Source organism: Melopsittacus undulatus, chromosome 6, assembly GCF_012275295.1.
Source record: "Melopsittacus undulatus isolate bMelUnd1 chromosome 6, bMelUnd1.mat.Z, whole genome shotgun sequence".
Classification (NCBI taxonomy): domain Eukaryota; kingdom Metazoa; phylum Chordata; class Aves; order Psittaciformes; family Psittaculidae; genus Melopsittacus; species Melopsittacus undulatus.
In genome coordinates this window covers 74051411-74070951 of record NC_047532.1, presented here as the reverse complement: position 1 = coordinate 74070951, position 19541 = coordinate 74051411, and the positions used below count along the sequence as shown (strand labels likewise).

The following is a 19541-nucleotide window of genomic DNA, read 5'->3' as shown; positions in this document are numbered from 1 at the left end:
GCCCCACCACCACCATGTGAGATCTCATCTTCCCCTACCCCCCATTTTTCCCAACCCAGCTCCCTTCCCCCTGCTTGCCAAACAGAAAAGCTGCTGGTTTCATTTCTTTTTAATGTAATTTCAACTGGAGTTGCCATGGAAACCAGGCATGGGTCCTGAATTGCCTGCAGGCAGCATGCAGGCAGCAGAGCCAGGGCTGAGCCCCAAGCCAGAGGGGCAGGGGGCAGGTGGCAGGCAAGGGACAGTGAGGGACTGTATGGGGGGCTCTGCCCTGCTGTCCCAGGGAACCACTGCAGCTACAGTGTCACTGGCACATGTCACCCCACTCAGCACCGTGCTCCAGCCCCTGTGCCAGATCCCCCCAGTGCTGCCCAATGCAGGGGTCCTGCAGCCCCTGCCAGCCTGTGCCCTGTGCTCTGGAACATCAGCTTATGGCCGGCAGCATGGGCATGCCCTGGGAGCACCAGCTGGGGATGGTGGTGGACCCCTCACCATGGGGCAGATGGGGAGGGTGGGGAAGGTGCCAGTGGTGGGCAGGGTGACATGCCGTGCTGTGCCATGCCACCAAGGGCAGGGACACTGCAGGGCAGTAGCCACAGAGCCAAGCTGTGATGGGGCTCTGATGGGCAGATGGGAATCGTGCCCAGGGCTTGGGGCTGACTTCCCCTGGTCTTTTCCATGCCAACAGACAGAAATGCTGCCTGCAGGCTCAGCTCTCTGGGCAAGGGAAAGCTGCCCATCTGAATCCAGACCTGCAGCCCCTTACAGTGCTGCCCCAACTGCTGGCCTCTCTGGTCCAAACCACCTGGCAGCCCCAAGGCAGCCATCCCAGTGCCATCCATTGCAACCACCAAGTACCCCTGGCTAATGACCAGCTGGTAGAGAAACCAAGGTGAAAAACTCACATCAGGCCACGGGATCAGGTTTCCATAGAAATGCTTGATGCTCTGCAGCACAGCTTCAACAACAGCCCCCTTGCCGTGTTGCAAGCAGCAGGGCCACAGGGCCAGCCCTGACAGGTGGCCAATGGCCCATCCAGGTGATGTTGGCATCGCCAGCTGCCTACTCTGTGGTGCCTAGTGCCCTTTTGAAGGGGAGATGCCTCCCTGCCCCATAATAGGTGCTTGCCCTGCCGTTCTGGCCCACCGCCTCATCCTTGCACAGCCCTAGCTGCCTGCTGACCCTATGTTCCAGCACGGCCACCCCAACTAGAACTAGAACCCCAAGGGTAGTCTGGTGACAATGACACATTGCTATTACGCTACTGTCTTTACAAAACTCCTGAGCCTGCCATCTGTCCAGGGTGTCCTCGACCATCAGCAGCAGTTTGAGACCTGACAAAGCCCAGGGGACAGTGTGTCCCAGGTGGTACATACTGTTAACATCTCTGTGATGATTGTGGGACATCCTCAGCTTCAGAGGACATTTCCCAGAGAAGCTGTTGCTGCCCCATCCATGGCAGTGTTCAAGGCCAAGTTCAAACGGGCTTGGAGCAACCTACTTTAGTGGAAGGTGCCCATGGCAGGGGTTGGAACTGGATGAGCTTTAAGGTCCCTTCCAACCCAAACCATTCTATAAACCTATGATCTTCAGGGCTGCTGGCAAAGAGAAACATGAGGAAACTGTACCACAAAGGTGTACCTGGCATGGGGAGGGGATGAGTGAACTGTGCCTGCCTCCTTCCTGCTCTGGAAGCCACAGCCAGCAGGAGGGTAGGGATGCTGCTCTGCACAGCAGCATCACTGGGACAGTGTCCTGGTCCCTGATGCACCCACGACAGCAGACCTACCGGTGGCAGGACAAGCTGTTACACCATGCACTGCAACCCACTCCGTCCCATGCTGCAGTGGCACAAAGGATTTCTGTGGTCATCTGCTGCCAATGCCCTTCCCAAGCAGAGGTAACTCATACCAGGGGGTTTGTCTCTCTGAGGACAGCAGCATTGATCCAGGGACTCCTGTCCTGACATCAGCTCAAGCCTGGATGCCTGGAGGACCCTACACCATCCACATCCATACACATACACACCATCCACCATCCACAGCCATCCAGGCTGGCAGCAAGGCTGAGCCATGCTTGGGGCCACCCCTGCCCTTGGCAGGGCAGCAGGAGCAAGGGAGCTCGGAGAGCCTGCTCTGCAGCATGTGTTGTCTCCTGGCAGCTGGGATGTTTCAGCAGTGGTTGGAGCTGGGTTTCCTTGCAGACTGCTGGGTGCTGAGGTCTCCTCCTAGCAAGGTGCCAGTAGCCGAATCACTCCGGTCCCACCATCCAGATGTTGGCTCAGCCCTGCCCATCTCATCAGCTTGTCTGTGTGTGATGTGCCCACGTACACAAGCTCCTCACTTGCAACTTCAGAACTTCAGATACCCAACTGACCTCGTAACTAACGTCATTAACAAAGAGCCCGTTACTGGTCCCTATGGGCACAGATGGGGCAGTTTTCCACTCACTGGAGGCAGCTTCAGCTCCAGGCTGCGTACAGCCTGCCCTTGACCGGTGGCTTTTGCACAACCGCTTTGCAAACGGACGCCAGTGTTGGAGACCGGGCCCGGAGGTCAGCGGCCGCCCCGGACAGGGGAGGGTGCTACCCGCTCCCGCCCATCTCCGGCGCTTCAGGTCCTCCCATAATCTCCCCCTGAGGACAGCAGCGGGCAGCAGCAGCCGGCAGGCAGCAGCGGGCAGGAGCGGGCAGCAGCAGACAGCAGCAGCGGGCAGGAGCGGGCAGCAAGGGGCAGGCAGCAGCGGGCAGGCAGCAGCGTGCAGCAAGGGGCGGGCAGCAGCGGGCAGCAGCAGCTCCCACTGACACGGGGTTTTCTCCCATTTTTAGGGTGCTTCCGTGCCCGCTCCCACGCCATGAGCCCCCTCGGGCGCGCGCTGCCCCGCCGTCCGCTCGGTCCGGCCCCGCAGCGCCCCCTACTGCCACGGCGGGCGCAAATGGCGACCACGAACCCGCCGGCCCGGCTGCCCCCAGCCCCCCCAGCCTGGCTCCCAGCACCCCGAGTGCTCCCCCCCAGCCTGACTCCTGCACCAGCCCCCACAAATCCTCCAGTGCCCACCAGTCTGACCCCCCACCAGGGCCCCCCAGTGCCCCCTCCCCTCCCTGGCCCCTTTAGCCCCTTGCCCATACTGCCCCCTTTGCCTTCTCCCCACCACTTCCCAGGCTCATCCCTTCCCCCACCCGCCTCTCCGGGCAGGTCCCCCCCTGTTCCCCAGCACGTCCCGATCCCCGGGATCGCGGTCCAGGGCGTTGCCGGCGGCTGCAGCCGCTCCCGCTTCCCCCCGGGCGCTGCTGACTCACCCAGTGGCTTATCGCGGGCCGAGATTGCGGCCCTGGCCGGCCCCCCTCGCCCCGCATCCGCCCGGCCGCCCCCGGCCCCCACTGTCCCCCACACCCTCCACGCCGCGGAGGGACCTCCCCTCGCCCCCACCGCCCCCCGGTGCCACCCCGCAGTCCTCATGGGGGGGGTCTGTGCGGGACGTTCCATGCCGGGGGTTCCGTGCGGGTCCCCACAGCCCACCTCGGGGCAGGGTCTCCCCGTCCCGGCGCCTCGCAGGGTGCTGGGCGGCGGGACCTTGGAGCGGGCCGTTAGCCCGGTTAATCGTTGACCGGCTGTTTGCCTTCTCCCCGCGGCGCTTTTACACGTTAGATCTGGGTGTTGGTGGCTTCCCGGGGACCAGCCGGCAGCCTGCGGCAGCAGATCAAGGTGCTCCGGGGGCAGAGCGGGGCCCTGCTGTGGGGCATGTGCGGAGTTCGCGGGGCACGTGGCAGGGAGGACACGTACAGCGGGGATAGCGGCGGGGGGGACCTGAGAGCTTGAGGGGCTTCCCGCACAGGGGTTGTCCCATAGGGTGCTTCGGCTGAGCCCGGCGGGACACAGCGGCGGTGTTTACTTGGCAGGGAGCAGGTCCTGGAAGGAGCGAGGCTGTTTGGGAGGGGGGTGACGCGCCGCAGGGCAGTATAAAGTCCAGGGTGCTGCGTGGAGGCTGAGGCCACTGCGCTCCCGAGAGCTTTGCCTGTCCTGGCGCTGAGGTGAGAGCCTGGGGGGCACGGCACCGCTGCGGCGCTGGCCACACGCCTCCCGACTGGGGGGAGCAGTGGGGTTCCAGGGTGGGGGCCTCAAAGGGCTTGGCTATGGTCTGGGGAGGGTAGAGCCACGGGTGCTGGAGCTCTGGGGAGCATAGAGCAAGGAGCAAATCCTGGACGGGGCACCTACTGCCCTCCTCTCAGCTCCACCAGAGGGGCTTTGCCCACTACTGCTCCTGCAGCTCCAGGTACTCTCAACCTGGGATAAGGGGTGACGGTACCATTGGGGTGGCACTGTTGCCCCACCAATCTGCAGGTCCCCACCTCGTAGATTTTACTGGATGTGCTGCTCCTTAGTTGAAGCTGAGGACAAAACCCGAGGGACGTGTGACAGAGGAGAGATTTAGATTAGACATTAGGCACAAGTTCTTCCCTGGGAGGGTGCTGAGGCGCTGGCACAGGGTGCCCAGAGAAGCTGTTGCTGCCCCATCCCTGGCAGTGTTCAAGGCCAGGTTGGACACAGGGGCTTGGAGCAGCTGCTGCAGTGGAAGGTGTCCCTGTCTGTGGCAGGGGTTGGAACTGGGTGAGCTTTAAGGTCCTTCCAACCCAAACCAGTCTGTTTCATTCTAAGAGAGCCTGACCCAGCTTGGAAGATCAAAGAGCTCTGGAGGAGACTCCAGAAGCCATGCAAGGGATCGCTGGAACAGCTGGACATGGCATCGCTCTATTCCAGCCTGAATGTGCCTGGTCCAGTCAGTTCCAGCACCCTCACAGCCGTCACTGCTGACATCAGTCCCCTGGCAGCAGTGCCTAAAGAACATGGGGGACCCATGGGGGCGGTACCCAGCTCACTCAGCCCCCCAGGTCCCCACAGAGTGCTGGGGAGCAGCCAGACCCCATCTCCAGTCAGGATGCCCTGTGCCGACCCTGCAGGGTGGGCACGTAGCAGGGTATCCATCCAGCCCGGTGGTGCCTGAGCCACAGGTCCTGATGAGCACCCCATAGCCAGGGGTCAGGGGGAACTATGGCCGGTGCAGGGCTGGGGCGGGGGGAGCGGGTGTGGGGCTGTGTGGAGGGAATGCAGCACACAGGCACTTTGTTTGGCCAGGGTGGGCGGAAGTCAGGGTGTTGGATCTGAATGCTAAAGTGTGTTGTTCAGGGACTGATAAAGGCCTCATTGTATGTAAATAGTTTATAAAGCAGCATATGACTTCCAGTGCAGGGCAGTGGCGGATAGGGACGAGGGCAGGCGGAGCAGAGCTCGCCGGTGGGAGACATGAGACTTTAGAAGGGCCACTGGGGGCAGCTCGCGAGGACCCTTTCTCACCGGCAGGTATGAGCTGCCAGGACCCTCCACACCAGGGGTGGCCGGGGACAGGTCCAGGCTTGTGCTGAGGGTGGGAAACAGCTCCTGGGGCTGCTCAGTGCTGGTGGGTGGTCCCAACAGGGTGGTGGGGTCTGTGCTTGGGATGTGGGGTCACCTCATGCCCCAGACAGGGACGGCACTAGGAGGGTGGCAATGTATGGCTTTGCAACTGCCAGCTTGAGGCTCCTTGGCCCCACTGCTGCAGGGAATGGGGAGACAAGAGCAGGGAGGTCCTGGTGCAGAGGAGCCTGTGCAGGTCTTTGGGTCCATCGCTAGCAGAGAGCTCAGTGCTGGGTGTGGATTGGGCATCCCTGCAAAAGTGTGGGAACTTCACCTCCGTCCTCCGTGGCAGCTGTGGGTTAGGATCCCTATGGCAGTGTGGGGTGGCAGGGCAGGAGCAGCTGGCACCAACCCGTGTCCTGCCTGCCCTGAGCCGCATCAGCAGTCGGAGCCAGCCTGCAGTCTGTCCATCTTGCTGCCCCCCTCCCAGGGCTGTGGCAGTGCACTGCTCCCGCTGTGCCACTAGGGCTGGGACTGCCAGGGGCCCTTCCCACTCCTAACACTCTTGCTGCTCACTCCTGCAGACGTGAGGAACGATGAACTGGGCTGGCCTGTACACAGTGCTGAGCGGGGTGAACCGCCACTCCACTGCCATCGGGCGCATCTGGCTCTCCGTCATCTTCATCTTCCGGATAATGGTGCTGGTGGTGGCAGCAGAGAGCGTGTGGGGGGATGAGAAGGCTGCCTTCACCTGCAACACCCAGCAGCCTGGCTGCAACAGTGTCTGCTATGACCACTTCTTCCCTATCTCCCATATCCGTCTGTGGGCCCTGCAGCTCATCCTCGTCACCACACCAGCCCTTCTCGTGGCCATGCACGTAGCCTACCAGCAGCATCAGGAAAAGAAGCTGCTGGTGCTGACGGGGCATGCAGATCCCAAGCACATGGAGGAGGTGAAGAAGCACAAGATGCGCATATCGGGTTCGCTGTGGTGGACATACGTCTGCAGTGTGGTCTTCAGGCTGCTCTTTGAGGCCGTGTTTATGTACATCTTCTACATGCTCTACCCGGGCTATCAGATGATGCGTCTGGTCAAGTGTGAGGCTTACCCCTGCCCCAACATCGTTGACTGCTTCATCTCCCGGCCCACAGAGAAGACCATCTTCACTGTCTTCATGCTGGTCACCTCCAGCATCTGCATTGTCCTCAACATGGCGGAGCTGGTCTACCTGGTGGTGAGGGCCTGTGCCCGCCGAGGCCAGCACAACCCCAACCCATCAGGGAAGGGCTCCTTCTATGGGCACAAGCTTTCCTCCGAGTACAAGCAGAACGAGATCAACCAGCTGTTGACGGAGCAGGATGGCTCCCTCAAGGACATGCTGCGGCGCAACTCCGGGCTACAGGAGAAGGGCGATCGCTGCTCTGCCTGCTAGGGCTAGCATTGTGCTGGCCCCAGCCCTTGGCCCTGCCCCAAAGCTGCCCCATGGCCGTGTGCTGTCCCTGCCCCTGAGGAACAGCATCCTTCAGGTGCCAGTCCAGCCCTTCTGGATGTCCAGGAGGGCATCTGGGGCCATTAAATCTTGTTTCTCAGGCACTGCCTCCCTCCTTTCTGCTCTGGATGGGACATACCAGGGGCTTGGGTGCCAGTGTAGGGTGCCTGCCCCTGCACCCTAGACTAGATGGGTGCCACCAGGGGCTGTGGTGCTGCAGAGCTCAGGTCAGATCATGGCCATGATGCCCTGGCAGCTGTCATAAAGGAGCAAGTGACCCCTGGGTGGCATTGAGCAGTGTCCAAGGGCTCATGCTCCCCCAACACCAGCCCTGCAGCCCCAAATATATTTAGAAAAGTGCCCAGACCAAAAATAGAGGTAAAATATTTCTGCAGTGGCTGTTTCATCTGCCAGTCACTGCTAGAGCCACCAATGGGGCACACAGCTGCCTCATGCCCCTGTAACCCTGCACCTATCAAGAGACACGCAGAGCCAGGCAGACTCATCCGCATCCCACCGAGGAGCCAGGGACCAGCTGGGAAGGGGCCTTGCAGCACCCACACCACCTTGCCAAGGGGAGCCAACAGCGCGGGAGCAGTGGGCTCTGTCCCACATGCTGGCTAATGGTGAGGGGTCCCCTTGATGCCTTGTCCCCGCAGTGCTCCCGGCTTGGCTGGGCTGCTTTCTGCCAGGTCTTTGCTCCTGCTGCCCCCCCCATGACAGGTTAGGGGGTCCCTTGGGATGTAGGGTGAGGACAGCCCAGGGGCAGCCTTGGGTCGGGTCCCTGCACATCTGCCTGGCCAGCGAATGGGGTGGTGGCTCGGTGGGTTGTGGGGTGGTCATGGCTGGAGGGCGGCTGTCTTGCAGGGCACGGCGGCTCATGCCATGGGGGACTGGAGCCTGCTGGGGCGGCTGCTGGAAAATGCCCAGGAGCACTCCACGGTGGTGGGGAAGGTCTGGCTCACTGTCCTCTTCGTCTTCCGTATCCTGGTGCTTGGGGCAGCCGCTGAGCGTGTCTGGGGTGATGAGCTGTCTGGCTTCTCCTGTGACACACAGCAGCCCGGCTGCCAGAACGCCTGTTACGACAGCACCTTCCCCATCTCCCACCTCCACTTCTGGGTCCTGCAGATCATCTTCGTCTCCACTCCCAGCCTCGTGTACCTGGGCCACATACTGCACCTGGTGCATCTTGAGGAGAAGGCACAGCAGCAAGCGGTGGCACGGGCCATCAGCAGGGCCCGGCGCCAGCGCGCAAGGCAACCCCAGCTCCCTGCCAGGGACGCGCGGGGACGGGTCTGCATGCGGGGAGCCATTCTGAGGACATATGTCTGTAATGTTGTCTTCAAGGCTCTCTTGGAGGTGGGCTTCATTGTGGGCCAGTACACCTTGTACGGGTTCCAGCTGAAGCCCCTCTACACCTGCAGCCGCTGGCCCTGCCCCAATACTGTCAACTGCTACATCTCCCGGCCCACCGAGAAGACCATCTTCATCCTCTTCATGCTGGGGGTGTCCTGTGTGTCCTTGCTGCTCAACATGGTGGAGATCTACCATCTGGGTTTCACCAAGTGTGGCAAGGGGCCAGGCCCCAAGTCCTGCATCCTGCCCAGTCCTGGTGGTCCTGCAGGTCCCTGCAGCTCCCGTGTCACTCTTCCCGGCAGCAGCAGCAGCCCCACAGCACCTGGCAGAACCCCCCCCAGCCTAACACCCCTGAAGAAGGCGGGTGCATGGCTAGGGGTGGCCAGTGGGTCCCATAGGAAGGTGCGATGGGCAGACTTGGCAGTGTGAACAGGGCCTGGTAAGATGCTCTAGGATGAGCAGTGCATGGGTGGCCACAGTGGCGGCTCTGTCTCTGAGCCTTGCCAGACTTGTGGCTTGAAACCCACAGCCAGCATGAGAGGGGCTCCGTGAACACGGCTCAGCCACAGCCTGTGCTCCTGGGAGCAGGGGCGCTGAGAGCGGGGCTGGGCTGGGGCCTGTCAACCCAGGGGGAGCAAATAAAACACCTACTGCATGTCACTTGCCTCCTGCTCTGCCCAGTCACCACGGCATCGCTCTCCAGCTGGTCCATCCCATGGACAGGCTGCATGGCCATGGCATGGCCACTGCAGCCCTATGGGCAAGGGCTGGTACACACAGGTACAGGGGCGGGAGCCACGCCAGCACACTCAAGTGGCCAGCATACCGATGGCCAGAAAAGGCAGGAAGTGCAGGGAGGGCTGGACAGGAGCAAGGCACACAGCAGCAGTGGGACACTAGCTCCACTCCCCTGTCTGGCGAGGGCAAGCAGAGGCTGCCAAAAGTTTTCTGCATCTTTATTTGAAATGAATGGCTTCCAGAGACACAGGGTTAGTCCTACTGCCCTGGCATCACTACAACATGAGTGGCTCACTCTCCACATGGAAACAGAGGACAGATGGTCCCAAGCCAGGGACCAGAACAATATATACAGGCTCAACAGGAGACCCATGTACAGCTGAAGAAAACCGACCAAAACACAAGGAGGGGCAGGAGGCAGCAGCACAGCTGGGGCCAGGCTCGGGCACCCTGCTGCTGCAGGAGGGAAGGTGCAGGCCAGGCAGTGCTCCTTGCTTCTGCCAGCAGCTGCCTGAGCCGAGAGAGGCAGCAGAGGGACCCCACAGATGGCACCTTGCACCCAGGAAGGGAGGTTGGGCCAGGACAGGGGACAGTGGGGAAAGGGGAGCAGCGATGGCACAGACCCGTCTCCATCAATTTTCCACCAACTCAGAAAACATTAACAAAACTGAGGCAGGTGGCCCAGTGGTGTACACAGGAAGTGTCCCCTCAGTGAGGCCAGGGCTCTGCCCTTGTGTTCCAGCACAGGAACCTCTCCCACCCTGGGAACAAGCTCTTTCTCTGACACAGCAGCTCTCAGGATGCCAAGGGTCCTTCCCAACTGGCTCAAAAGCACCATCCTGCTGCAGCAGCAGAGCTACCCTTCCTGCTGTGGCACCTGAAGCCTCCTCAGGGGAGGTGAAAGGAAGGGGGGAACTAAAAACCTCAGGGTCACTGGTCCCAGACAATGCTCTTCAATATTGTGCAGTTCAGAGGGAGTAGTGTCAGGGCTCTGGGTAGGGGAGGACAGGGCTTGGCAAGTGAAGCTGCCCCAGAGGTTCTGCCCCCTTGTGCTGTGGGGGCTGGCCCTGGGAAAGACGCTCACCCAGCAGCCAGGAGAGGGGGCAGGACTGAGCGTGGGGGCCACGTACAGAGGGGAGGCCTGTGGATGAGCAGGATGGGATGTCCAAGTCCAGTAACAATGAAGGGACAGCACTGCTGCAGCACCATTCCCTCACACGCTGCACAGCCCCCAGCCTGTAGCAGGAGGCAGAGACATGAGGCATCCAGGGCTGGGGCATAGCCAGCCTGGCAGCACCTCCCTCTTAGTCCATGTCATCCTCCAGACCACTGAGACGACTGTGCTCCTCATAGATCTCCCTCACGACCAAGATGCGGTTCAGCATGCTCTCCAGCATGCTCCGGTCCATGGGGATGACCGAGTACCAGAGTGGGGACTCTGCGATGCAGGAACGTTCGGGCTGCAGGTAAAAGACATCGTTGCGGGTCCGCAGACTCTCGGGACTGTAGAGAGAGAGTGAGGTGAGCCCTGGGAAAGCCTGGCCTGCCTTAAGTCTATCAAGGTGGGGCTCAAGGCTTGTCACAGCCTCTCATCCTTTGGCAAGATGAGGACACAGAGTGTGCAGCTCCTTGCTCAGGACCAGAGCCCCTAAGCAGCCAAGCTCACACTGCAGGAGTACTCATACTGCACACTCCTGCCTGGCTGGAGAGAGGAAAGTAGTGGAAGGGGGCAGAGAGAAGCATTCTCTCAACCATGGCCTATACAAGCAGTGCAAACCCTGGGCAAGGCTTCACACTCAAGTACAAATGTGTGGGGGGCGGCAGCCACTCCACAGGGTCCCACCAAAACTGAGGTAGCCTTAAAATGGCACATGCCATTTTTTTCCAGAGAAAGCCTCACCATTTGGAGAGGTAAAACTCATAGAACTTGACTGGGCATCGAAGTGGGTTCATCCTGTTCTCCCGCTGCTCCAGCACTGGTACCTCCTCTTCACGTTTCCGCTTTCCAGAGCTACCATCTGCAGAGGGGAAGAGAGCAGGATTGTGGCTGGGACTTGACAGGGGAAGCAGGGAGAGGGGCACAGAGATGTGCTGTCAGACCCTACCTCGGCCTTTCTTCTGCTTGGCAGGAGCATAGTAGCGGATGCTCACCACCTTTGACATGCCACGTGCCGTGGTGCACTTGCGGGACTGGCGCACCACGTTGGTGAAGGACAGCTGCATGTGCTCCTCTGCTGTCTGCAGCCCAAAGAACTTGGTGTTGAAGAACATGAGGGTGTTGAGGAGCACAAAGGGTGAGTAAACACCCAGCTGCTTGCACTCCCAGAGGTGCTCCTCTTCAACACGTGAGAAAACTGTGTCTGCAACACACAGGAAGAACCAGGTCACATCAACAGTACCTTTGTGGTGCTCCCTTCATCCTGCTGAGGCAAGCTAACTGCAAAAGACTGATGCTTCACAACACCTCCTTTTACAAGAAGTTACTTCTCCAGAGCCATCAGCAGAGCTAGATGCTGGCTTTGGCCAGCCACAAGCTGCCTAAGAGCACAGCCAGCCTACAGGCCAGAACCCAAATCAATCTAACTACTCACTCCTATAGATGGCCATAAATGTCTTCCAGGCCGGTGCTCCACCACACTCAGCACAAGATGAATGAAAAGCAGCAGGCAGGACAGACATTGCCAGCTCCTACTTAGACACACAGGTTTGGAGCCAAATGCCTCTGCCCAGGACAACCAATACGCAGAGTCTAGACCTGTGAACTAACCACTGCCAAAACAGAACAGGGAAGGCAGCACAGATTACAGCATCATGAAAAGCCTCTGCCAAGGCTCTAAGTTAGTTTGCTCACAAGGCAGCAGTACAGCAACCCTGGCCAACACGTAGTACAGTGTGCAGGGCTCTCCCATGTGATGGGAACACAAATACATGTGACCGCATGCCTCCAGGCTTGGTATCCTCTTTGCCAGACAGTAGAGACATCACTATAAAGTGTTGTAAAGATTTAAACTGTCCCAAGATGCAAAGCAGCCATGCTCTGCTCTCAGCTACCCTGACTCTGGGAACAAGAAGCTACTGAAGCATAAACAAGGCCAGCTCTGCTGTCACTATGGGTCAGTATGACCCCAAGACACAGACTGTGCTACCTATACCAAGGAAGAGGGTTGAGGCTGAGAGAGCACAATCAGCCTGGAGGGATCCAAGGCTAGAAGCAAAAACTGGGTACATGTGGTGACTGAAGGTACTCTGGAGACACATACTATTTGGTAAGATCGTGGGTTGCCAGCCACTCAGGGACTTGTTCAGCTCCTGCACGAAGGTCAGGTAGTAAAGGTCTGTAAATATATTCACCATACGATTGTTCTCGAGCAGGTACTAAAAAGGACAGAACACACAGTCAAGAGAGACATGGTAGAACCTGGAATGCCAACCCATGCCAGAGAGCCCAGAGCCCACACAAAGAGCACCCCTCCTTGTAAAACCAGAGCTGCAGGGCAGAGTCCTAAAACCAGCTGCTTCTGAGAGCTGTGAGAAAAACCCTGGGGTATGACACAGCAGGCTTGGTGCTAAAGAAGTGACTGAGTTTGGGGAGATCTTCCAGCCCTCCTCAGGGATGTGCGAAGCTGGGGAATAGCTGCCACCCTACTACTGGGCTTGGGAACAAAGACTGAATGAGGCTGGCTGCTGCCCTGGGACAAGGCACTGAAGGAGAGTTCAGTGAGCCTCTCTTGGTCCCCAGAAGGCAGAATAAACGGTACAAGGTACCCCACACTATATCTGACCCCCAGGTCTGGCTGTGGAGGACTTGAGGCAACAAGCCCCCCCTCACCTGCTGAATGCCAAGGCAGAGGTAATAGATGCTGTCTGGTTCGTAGCGCTCCCCATTGGGCCGTGTTATCTCCTTGACAAACTGGGCCAGGCCATAGTTGAGCTCAGCTGCCGTGCAGGCCAAAATATCTTCCTTGATCCTCATGGGCTTGGCTGAGGAGACAAGCACGGCAGCCTCAGGCAACCGCCTGCAAGGGCAGGAGCACCTCAGCACCCCAGGACCCAGCTCCTGGGAGGTTTCTGCCACTCAGCTCCACCCAGACAGGGCACTTACGGCCAAAGCGTAGCTCTTCTCCCTTGCTCGTCTCTCCTCCTGCGTACTTGGCTTGCACCCAGGACTTCCAGGCATTCACACCGTACGAGTAGTTCAACACTGTGCAGCTGGGCTGGCTGCTCATTGAGTCCCGGGAACAGCTTTCAGAGAGCACCAGACGCTTCTGCCCCTGGAGAGAGGTGTACTGTGAGACTGGGCACCTACCTGGGACAGATGCAGGAGTCCTGGCCACCCCTCAGACCTGCTGACTGCCAGCTCCCCACCACTGTACCTATGCACATGCCAGCAAGCATCCTTGCCAACAAGACCCATTAGTTATGAGGACCACAGGCAGGAAAGAGGCCAGCTCTCACATGACCTGTGGCATTCAAAGCTCCTCTGAAGTGACAGGCAAGCATTTTCATTCCATGAGTGGCCCACAAGCCAGGCATGCCCTAAAAGGAGAGGGCACAACCTTCCCAGCACACCAAAGCCTCTGGCACACTTCACCTCGTACACAGAATAATAGAATAGTTAAGGTTGGAAGTACCTTAAGATCATCCAGTTCCAACCCCCCTGCCATGGGCAGGGATGCCTCACACTAGACCATGTCATCTGCCCAGCCTGGCCTTGAACACCACCAGGGATGAAGCATTCACAGAGCAGCTCCTACTCCAAGCCCAAAGAGCATAAAACAGGCAATACCCATTGAAAACTCACCTTTCGGACAGCACGAGGCAGATCTTGCTCTGTGGACACATCATCTGGTCCCACCAGTCCACAGTCAAATAGAAAGTCCACACTGGGGTTGATGTCTAGAGGGTCTGAAAGTAAGCACAGGCAGAAGGGCTCAGCTGTGCTTCTCATCCTGTCCCCTGCACTGGCCTGGTTCTTACAGCAAGATGAAGAGGGAACATGCAGCCCAACACTTCACACCCTCCACCTCTGTCTGGCATGAATTTTTAGCCACAGCCCAACAGAGGAAATACAGCTCTGTCAGATGCTGCTAAGCTGTCTTAGACTAACCATGAACTGTCTTAGATTAACCAGAGCCCCCCAGTCTTCCTTCTGACAGCTTTTTTTGTTTGTATTTTAAACCTGAGGAATGTTCCTCATGCTCTTGTGCCAGGCCAGCATGGCACAGGCACCCCAATTTTCTGTCTTTTGCCGCTAGGATGCCTCAGCACTGCTGTGCTCCTGCAAGTCCCTGCCTCTTCTTCCATGTTCTGCTTGCTAATGGACACACAGCAATTTTGCTGTCTCACAGGATGTCATGTCCTGTCCAGGTCTCTCTCTGCTGGATCCTCTGAAATCATCATCCATAAGCATACCAGTGCCACTACTCTGGTCTTAGTGCTGTTAAAACAGCTTCTCATTCCCCCTTCTCTGCAGACCTATGATTGCAACAGGTCAGTTAGTCTAGGCAAACACACACTCCTTCAAAAGTGCTGATCTCCTCACCCCTGCTGCAAGCAGCTATCTGCAAGAACTCTCAGTTCCTGGCCTCAATCCTGCTCAGTCAGAAGGGATAGGGAGGCAAGTTCCCACAGCTCTTAATGCTGCTGGCAATGGTCAGCCAAGGGCAGTGGGAGGATCCTGCTGCAGGATGAGCAGCCCTGCATGCCTGCTTCACCCAGCACTTACTCTTAGGGAAGTCAGCCTCCAGGTCCTGGCCCGGCTCATCGAGAACATTTGCCATCTTGACAGCCATAGCCAACACATCGTCCCGTGCTGGTCCAAACAGATCACAGTCCTCCAGGAGACCCTCTGCACTTTGGTTACTCACCAGGTCTGCAATGCAAAAGCAGATCATAAACCCAACTTTCAAGAAAGTCTTTTGTCTGTTTTGCCTGTGATAACTGGGAAATGAAGTCAGGCTCCCAGCAGCAGAGCAGGTCCATGACATCTGCACTGCCCAGCTCTCGCTGGACAGCAAGGCATCTGACATTCTTCCTCACCACAGCCCTAGTCACTGGTGCTTGAGGAATAGAGGCCCCAGTAAAAAAAAACTGTGAGGTCAGGACTGCTGGTATTCTGCCTGTGAAGCTGCTTTAGGCAAGAGCCTGAACAGCCACCTGAATAAACATGTGCCGCAAGACTGGCATCCCCAAAAGGGACAGTAGCAGACACCACTCCCTGCTGCAGCTTTTCCCTCCTAGTACCTCCTCAGCAGAAGTTGAGGACTTGCTTTTTCCCACTGCCCTTTCAAAGGCTTTGGAAAGCTTTGGGAGAGCTGCAGTCCAGGCAGATTATCTAGCTCCAACAGCTGGCAAACCCCACATCATCCCAGCTGTTGGGCCAGACCAAACCATGCAGAAACCTACCGCACAGGTCTGAGGAGGCCTTGTCCAGTTCCTCAGCCTCTGCAATCATTTCAGCCATGGCCAGGATGTCAGCCTCCAGGGGATTGGAGGGGATCTTCACCTTCAGCTCCTCAATAGTCTCCACAATCTTATCTGTGCTCTCCAGCGTGGTGGGCAGGAACATTGGCACAGGTACCTGTCAACAGCAGCACACCAGGCAGAAAACTGACACTCAGCCAACTAGTGCAAAAGCAGAGGCAGAAGAGGATGGACACATAAGCAAGGCAGGATCAAGACAGTAAGGGAACACGAGCAAGTGGACATGTCGCTTACCGGGACAGGCATGGAGAAAGGCACAGGTACTTTCTGGCAGTACATATGCATAGGCACAGGCACGAAGATCGGGACAGGGATTGGCAACACAATCACCTGGGGCTTCCAGTCAGCCTCTGACAAGAGCAAAAGTACATCAGTGAGCTTGCTCTCAGCAGCTCCTCCACCCAGCCCTGCTGTGCACTGCCATACCCCAGCCATCCAGCACCAAGTCCTTCTAGACACCATCTTTTATGACTCATGGGCAGAGCTGGACCAGCAGCAAGCCAAACAGGCCTGCAACAAGAGAAGCTTGGCAAAGGTGCAAGCCCTGCTCTTATGTGACCCTACTGAGAGTTACCTTTCATATCGTAGAATCTCAGACTGGTTTGTGTTGGAAGGAATATTAAAGCTCACCCAGTTCCATCCCCTGACACAGGCAGGGACACCTTCCACTGGAGCAGCTTGCTCCAAGCCCCTGTGTCCAACCTGGCCCTGAACACTGCCAGGGATGGGGCACCCACAGCTTCTCTGGACACCCTGTGCCAGTGCCTCAGCACCCTCACAGGGAAGAGCTTCTGCCTAAAGGCTCATCTCAATCTCCCCTCTGGCAGGTTAAAGCCATTCCCCTTGTCCTAGCTCTTTATTAAAGAGATTCTGGAGACCACACACACATGGCCAACAGGAGCTACACAGTGGAACCTGCTCAGCAGACAGCCCCTCCGGAAAGCTGACGATCTCCAGAAGAGTTGTCCCACAAGGGGTGGGATCATGCTGCAGTACTCTCTGTGCCTCTCCTTTTGCTGCTGATGGAAATGGACTCCCTACCTCCCACCCTGCTGTGTGTGCCCTGCAGCATTCTGATACTCTTCAGCATAGTTCCAACAACCCAGCCACTCCACACAGCAATCCAGACTGGATTCAAGTTTATTCTGGATGTGGTACTGGCCTTTTCAAAAAGCTCCTGTAATCCTGTCATTATGTCTTGTTTTCCTACCTGTTTGACATCCTTTGGACTTCATTTCTATCTTGCAGGAAACACCCCTGTTCTGCATCAGTGGCTTACACATGGCAGCTTTGTTTTTCCGAGGGGTGGCTGGAAGCACAGGGGCAGGGGGTGGTGGCGCAGCTGGAGACATCTGGGCTGAGGCCTTTGCTGAGAGCTGAGGAAATGCAGAAAGCAGGAGGTTGGTGTCCATCTGGGGCACCACCACCTCTTCACCACCACAGGTGCAGCTGGAAGGACTCCCAGAGCACCTCCTAGAGTCTGGCAGTGCCCTACATACACAGACCTGGAGAAGTACTGCCAAGCTGCTACTACAGCAAGCCTGTACTGCACCTCTGCAGCTGTCAGCAGGGAGCCTGGCACTGGTAGGACAGTGACTGCCCCAGGCACAGGGGAGCACAGTGGCAGGTTGACTGGGAACCTTATCAGCAATTCCCAGGGAATGGTTATTCTTCCCCCTTGCAGGAGATGTGCTGAGGCTGTCCTCCCCAGCAGCTCTCACCAGCTCCCACTACTCAGCCATCTTAGAATGCACTGGTGGCAGAAGAATGAAATCTCCCTGAGCAATGGCAGACCTGCCCTCTCTTTGGGGACAGCCCCTTTGTGCTAGTTTGCAAACTCCTACCTCCAATGTGCCTTACCGTGTTAGTCCCTGTCTTCTGTAGGGAAGGAGCAGGTGGCTTCGGCTCTGAAGTCTGACCTGTAAGAGAAAGCAATGGCTCTAAGTTCAAGAGCTCCTGGGCCAACAGGTCCCAGTGTTGGGACTGAAGATGGCAGCAGCCAGAGCACAGGGACAAGCTCCCCCGAAACTGCTCCTGGCCACTCCAGGAACAGTTAATGTTTCCACAGTTTCTAGTCCTAGCGGCTCAGAAGACACTACACCTACAAAATCAAATTATTCCCATGTCATTTTGTGCTCCCTTACAAGTCCACCCAATCCCCATCACAGCAGGTCAGGAGAAATCCCAGCCCCTTGTAGAGAGCCAGGGCTCTACTCCCAGCTCTGCCTATCGGCTTGCTGTACCGAGCCATGGCCCCTTCCTGTGCCTCCATCTCCCTGCTACAAAGATCTTGGCAAAGTGCTTCGAGATCCCTAGGAAGAAGGTGACAGAGCTAGCAGTAGCACTATGAGATATCCCAGAAAGTAGAGACAGCTTTGCCCCAGCCCAAGGGATGCAATGGATTTCCCCTAGGAAAGAGGGGATCACCTGCGGAGAAGAGGCACATGTGGTGGACACTAGTCTCAGGTGGTGACAGCATCATCCTGGCTTGGATGATAATTCCAGCTCATTTGTACTGCAGAGAACCTGCACCCATCTCAAAGGCTGATGAGCTAAAAGAGCACCTTCATCCAAGTCTCCAGTGAGCCCTGGTTACCCATGTGGCTGGGAAAAAGAACTGCCTTCTACAGCATTGACTAACCATGGGCCATGCATGAAGGAGAAACTTGGAAGGAAAACAGCAGGTCTCAGCACCCAAAGGGAGTGGCAGGTCCATTTGCACCTCCTACACAGATCAGCTCTCCAGGAAAGACCCAATGGACATCTGCACTGTACAGCTTTCCTCTGCCCCGAGGAAATGCAGGATTGCTCCTGAAATATTGGAGGCCCAGAAGGCTTCATTTGCAGACCACCATATGGGGATGGGCAAGTTCCATTTGGAGGAAGCCTGCGGCTGGGCATGCAGCCATAGGATCTGCAACAGTCTCAATGGGTCCAAGAACTCCCCCCTCACCAGCCCAAAGTGGACAGACAGCAAGTCTAGGTGGAAGACATCAATGGCTTGAATAAGAAAAGACAAGCTATGGAAAATGAGCAGAGTTTCTGCCACAGCAGAATCAAAAGCAAAGTTGATTGCCCCAGAGACCAATGATTCACAGCTAAGGGAAACAAGATCCTCCTGCCACAAAGCTCCATGTGCTACATGTTCAGGCTTCCAGGAAAGCTGCAGCCTGTTCTTTGCTCTCATCCCAACACCAGCCAGGAGCTGCAAAGGAGCTGCATTGCCTGCACAATCATGACTTCTGACCCTCTATTCTCTCCAGCTGGATGGCCCGTGCAGAGCCAGTTCCCCTTGGAAGTCCCTGGGCAGTTCTGTGGCAGAAGCTCCTCAATCCCTCATCACACAGACTGCTCCCAGCAAAGGAATAGCCACTTTCATTGTCAGCAAGCACTCCCAAGATCACTAGGGTGGCAGCAGCCACTGGGTCACAGGAATGAATGGTTTTAGGCAACCACTGGCTGCAGGAGAAGAAGCAAGTAGGCAGCAGCTCTGTTCAAGATGGGCCTGAAATCCAGACAGTCCCTTGTGAGCTGGCAACACAGCTACCAGGTCCACAGGAGACCCTGGCTGGACCAGGCAGAAGCTTTTCCTCACCATGCACTGACAAGCTGCTCCTCCCAAAATCCCAGCATTGTGGGCTGGAAAACTTTTTGTGGAAGCACATGGCAGGCCCTGGCTCCATCACCCTTCTTCAAGCTTAGCAGTATGGCACAGTCCTGGGACAAGAGTGTCCACAGGTATCCCACAACTGGCAAGGAATGAGTGTGCCAGAACACACAGAGGGTCCAGTGCCACCAGTGTTATTCACCAAGCATGGCAGCTGCTGGGGCAGATCAGCTCAGCTCAGCTGAGTGCCCACCATTGCTGACAAGCTTTTCCTTGGCTGCCCTCAAAGCCCTGTGCCTCACAGGGTGCATGGAGAGGCAGCTGTGGTATGGTGAAGGGTGGTGCCCCACATGCTGAAAAGCAAAGCTCTTGGGGGACCTCCAGAGGTGTGGCAGAGACGGGGCTCAGAGGGTGGTGGTGGTGAAGGTACCTCTCAGTTTGTGGTCCATGGCTCCAAGGAGAAATGGTGTGAAACAT

The 19541-nt window shown here is 57.5% G+C and overlaps 3 protein-coding genes across 5 annotated transcripts in view; 2 read left to right on the top strand and 1 right to left on the bottom strand.

The window, feature by feature from the left end:
- The first annotated feature begins 5249 nt into the window (after positions 1 to 5249).
- On the top strand, positions 5250 to 6980 carry GJB1 (gap junction protein beta 1). Its single transcript, XM_005148238.3, has 2 exons — positions 5250 to 5357; positions 5975 to 6980. Exon 2 carries the CDS (start codon positions 5987 to 5989, stop codon positions 6821 to 6823), a length of 837 nt encoding a protein of 278 aa, XP_005148295.1. The 5' UTR covers positions 5250 to 5357; positions 5975 to 5986; the 3' UTR covers positions 6824 to 6980.
- Positions 6981 to 7687: 707 nt separating this feature from the next.
- Positions 7688 to 8665, top strand: LOC101880756 (gap junction alpha-3 protein-like). The gene has a single exon (XM_005148336.3). The coding sequence runs from the start codon at positions 7688 to 7690 to the stop codon at positions 8663 to 8665; it is 978 nt and encodes a 325-aa protein (XP_005148393.3).
- A 510-nt stretch (positions 8666 to 9175) lies between these two features.
- Positions 9176 to 19541, bottom strand: part of ZMYM3 (zinc finger MYM-type containing 3) — a 33004-nt gene continuing 22638 nt past the window's right edge. For all 3 annotated transcript variants that reach the window (XM_034063694.1, XM_034063696.1, XM_034063695.1), the window contains 12 exons: positions 17318 to 17376; positions 16668 to 16833; positions 15692 to 15807; positions 15380 to 15554; positions 14700 to 14846; positions 13776 to 13879; positions 13077 to 13245; positions 12804 to 12955; positions 12235 to 12349; positions 11080 to 11334; positions 10875 to 10992; positions 9176 to 10477 (listed from right to left, as the gene is read on the bottom strand). In XM_034063694.1, the coding sequence (XP_033919585.1) occupies positions 10279 to 10477; positions 10875 to 10992; positions 11080 to 11334; positions 12235 to 12349; positions 12804 to 12955; positions 13077 to 13245; positions 13776 to 13879; positions 14700 to 14846; positions 15380 to 15554; positions 15692 to 15807; positions 16668 to 16833; positions 17318 to 17376 (1775 nt within the window). In that variant the 3' untranslated portion in view covers positions 9176 to 10278. The remainder of the gene's footprint in view (positions 10478 to 10874; positions 10993 to 11079; positions 11335 to 12234; positions 12350 to 12803; positions 12956 to 13076; positions 13246 to 13775; positions 13880 to 14699; positions 14847 to 15379; positions 15555 to 15691; positions 15808 to 16667; positions 16834 to 17317; positions 17377 to 19541) is intronic.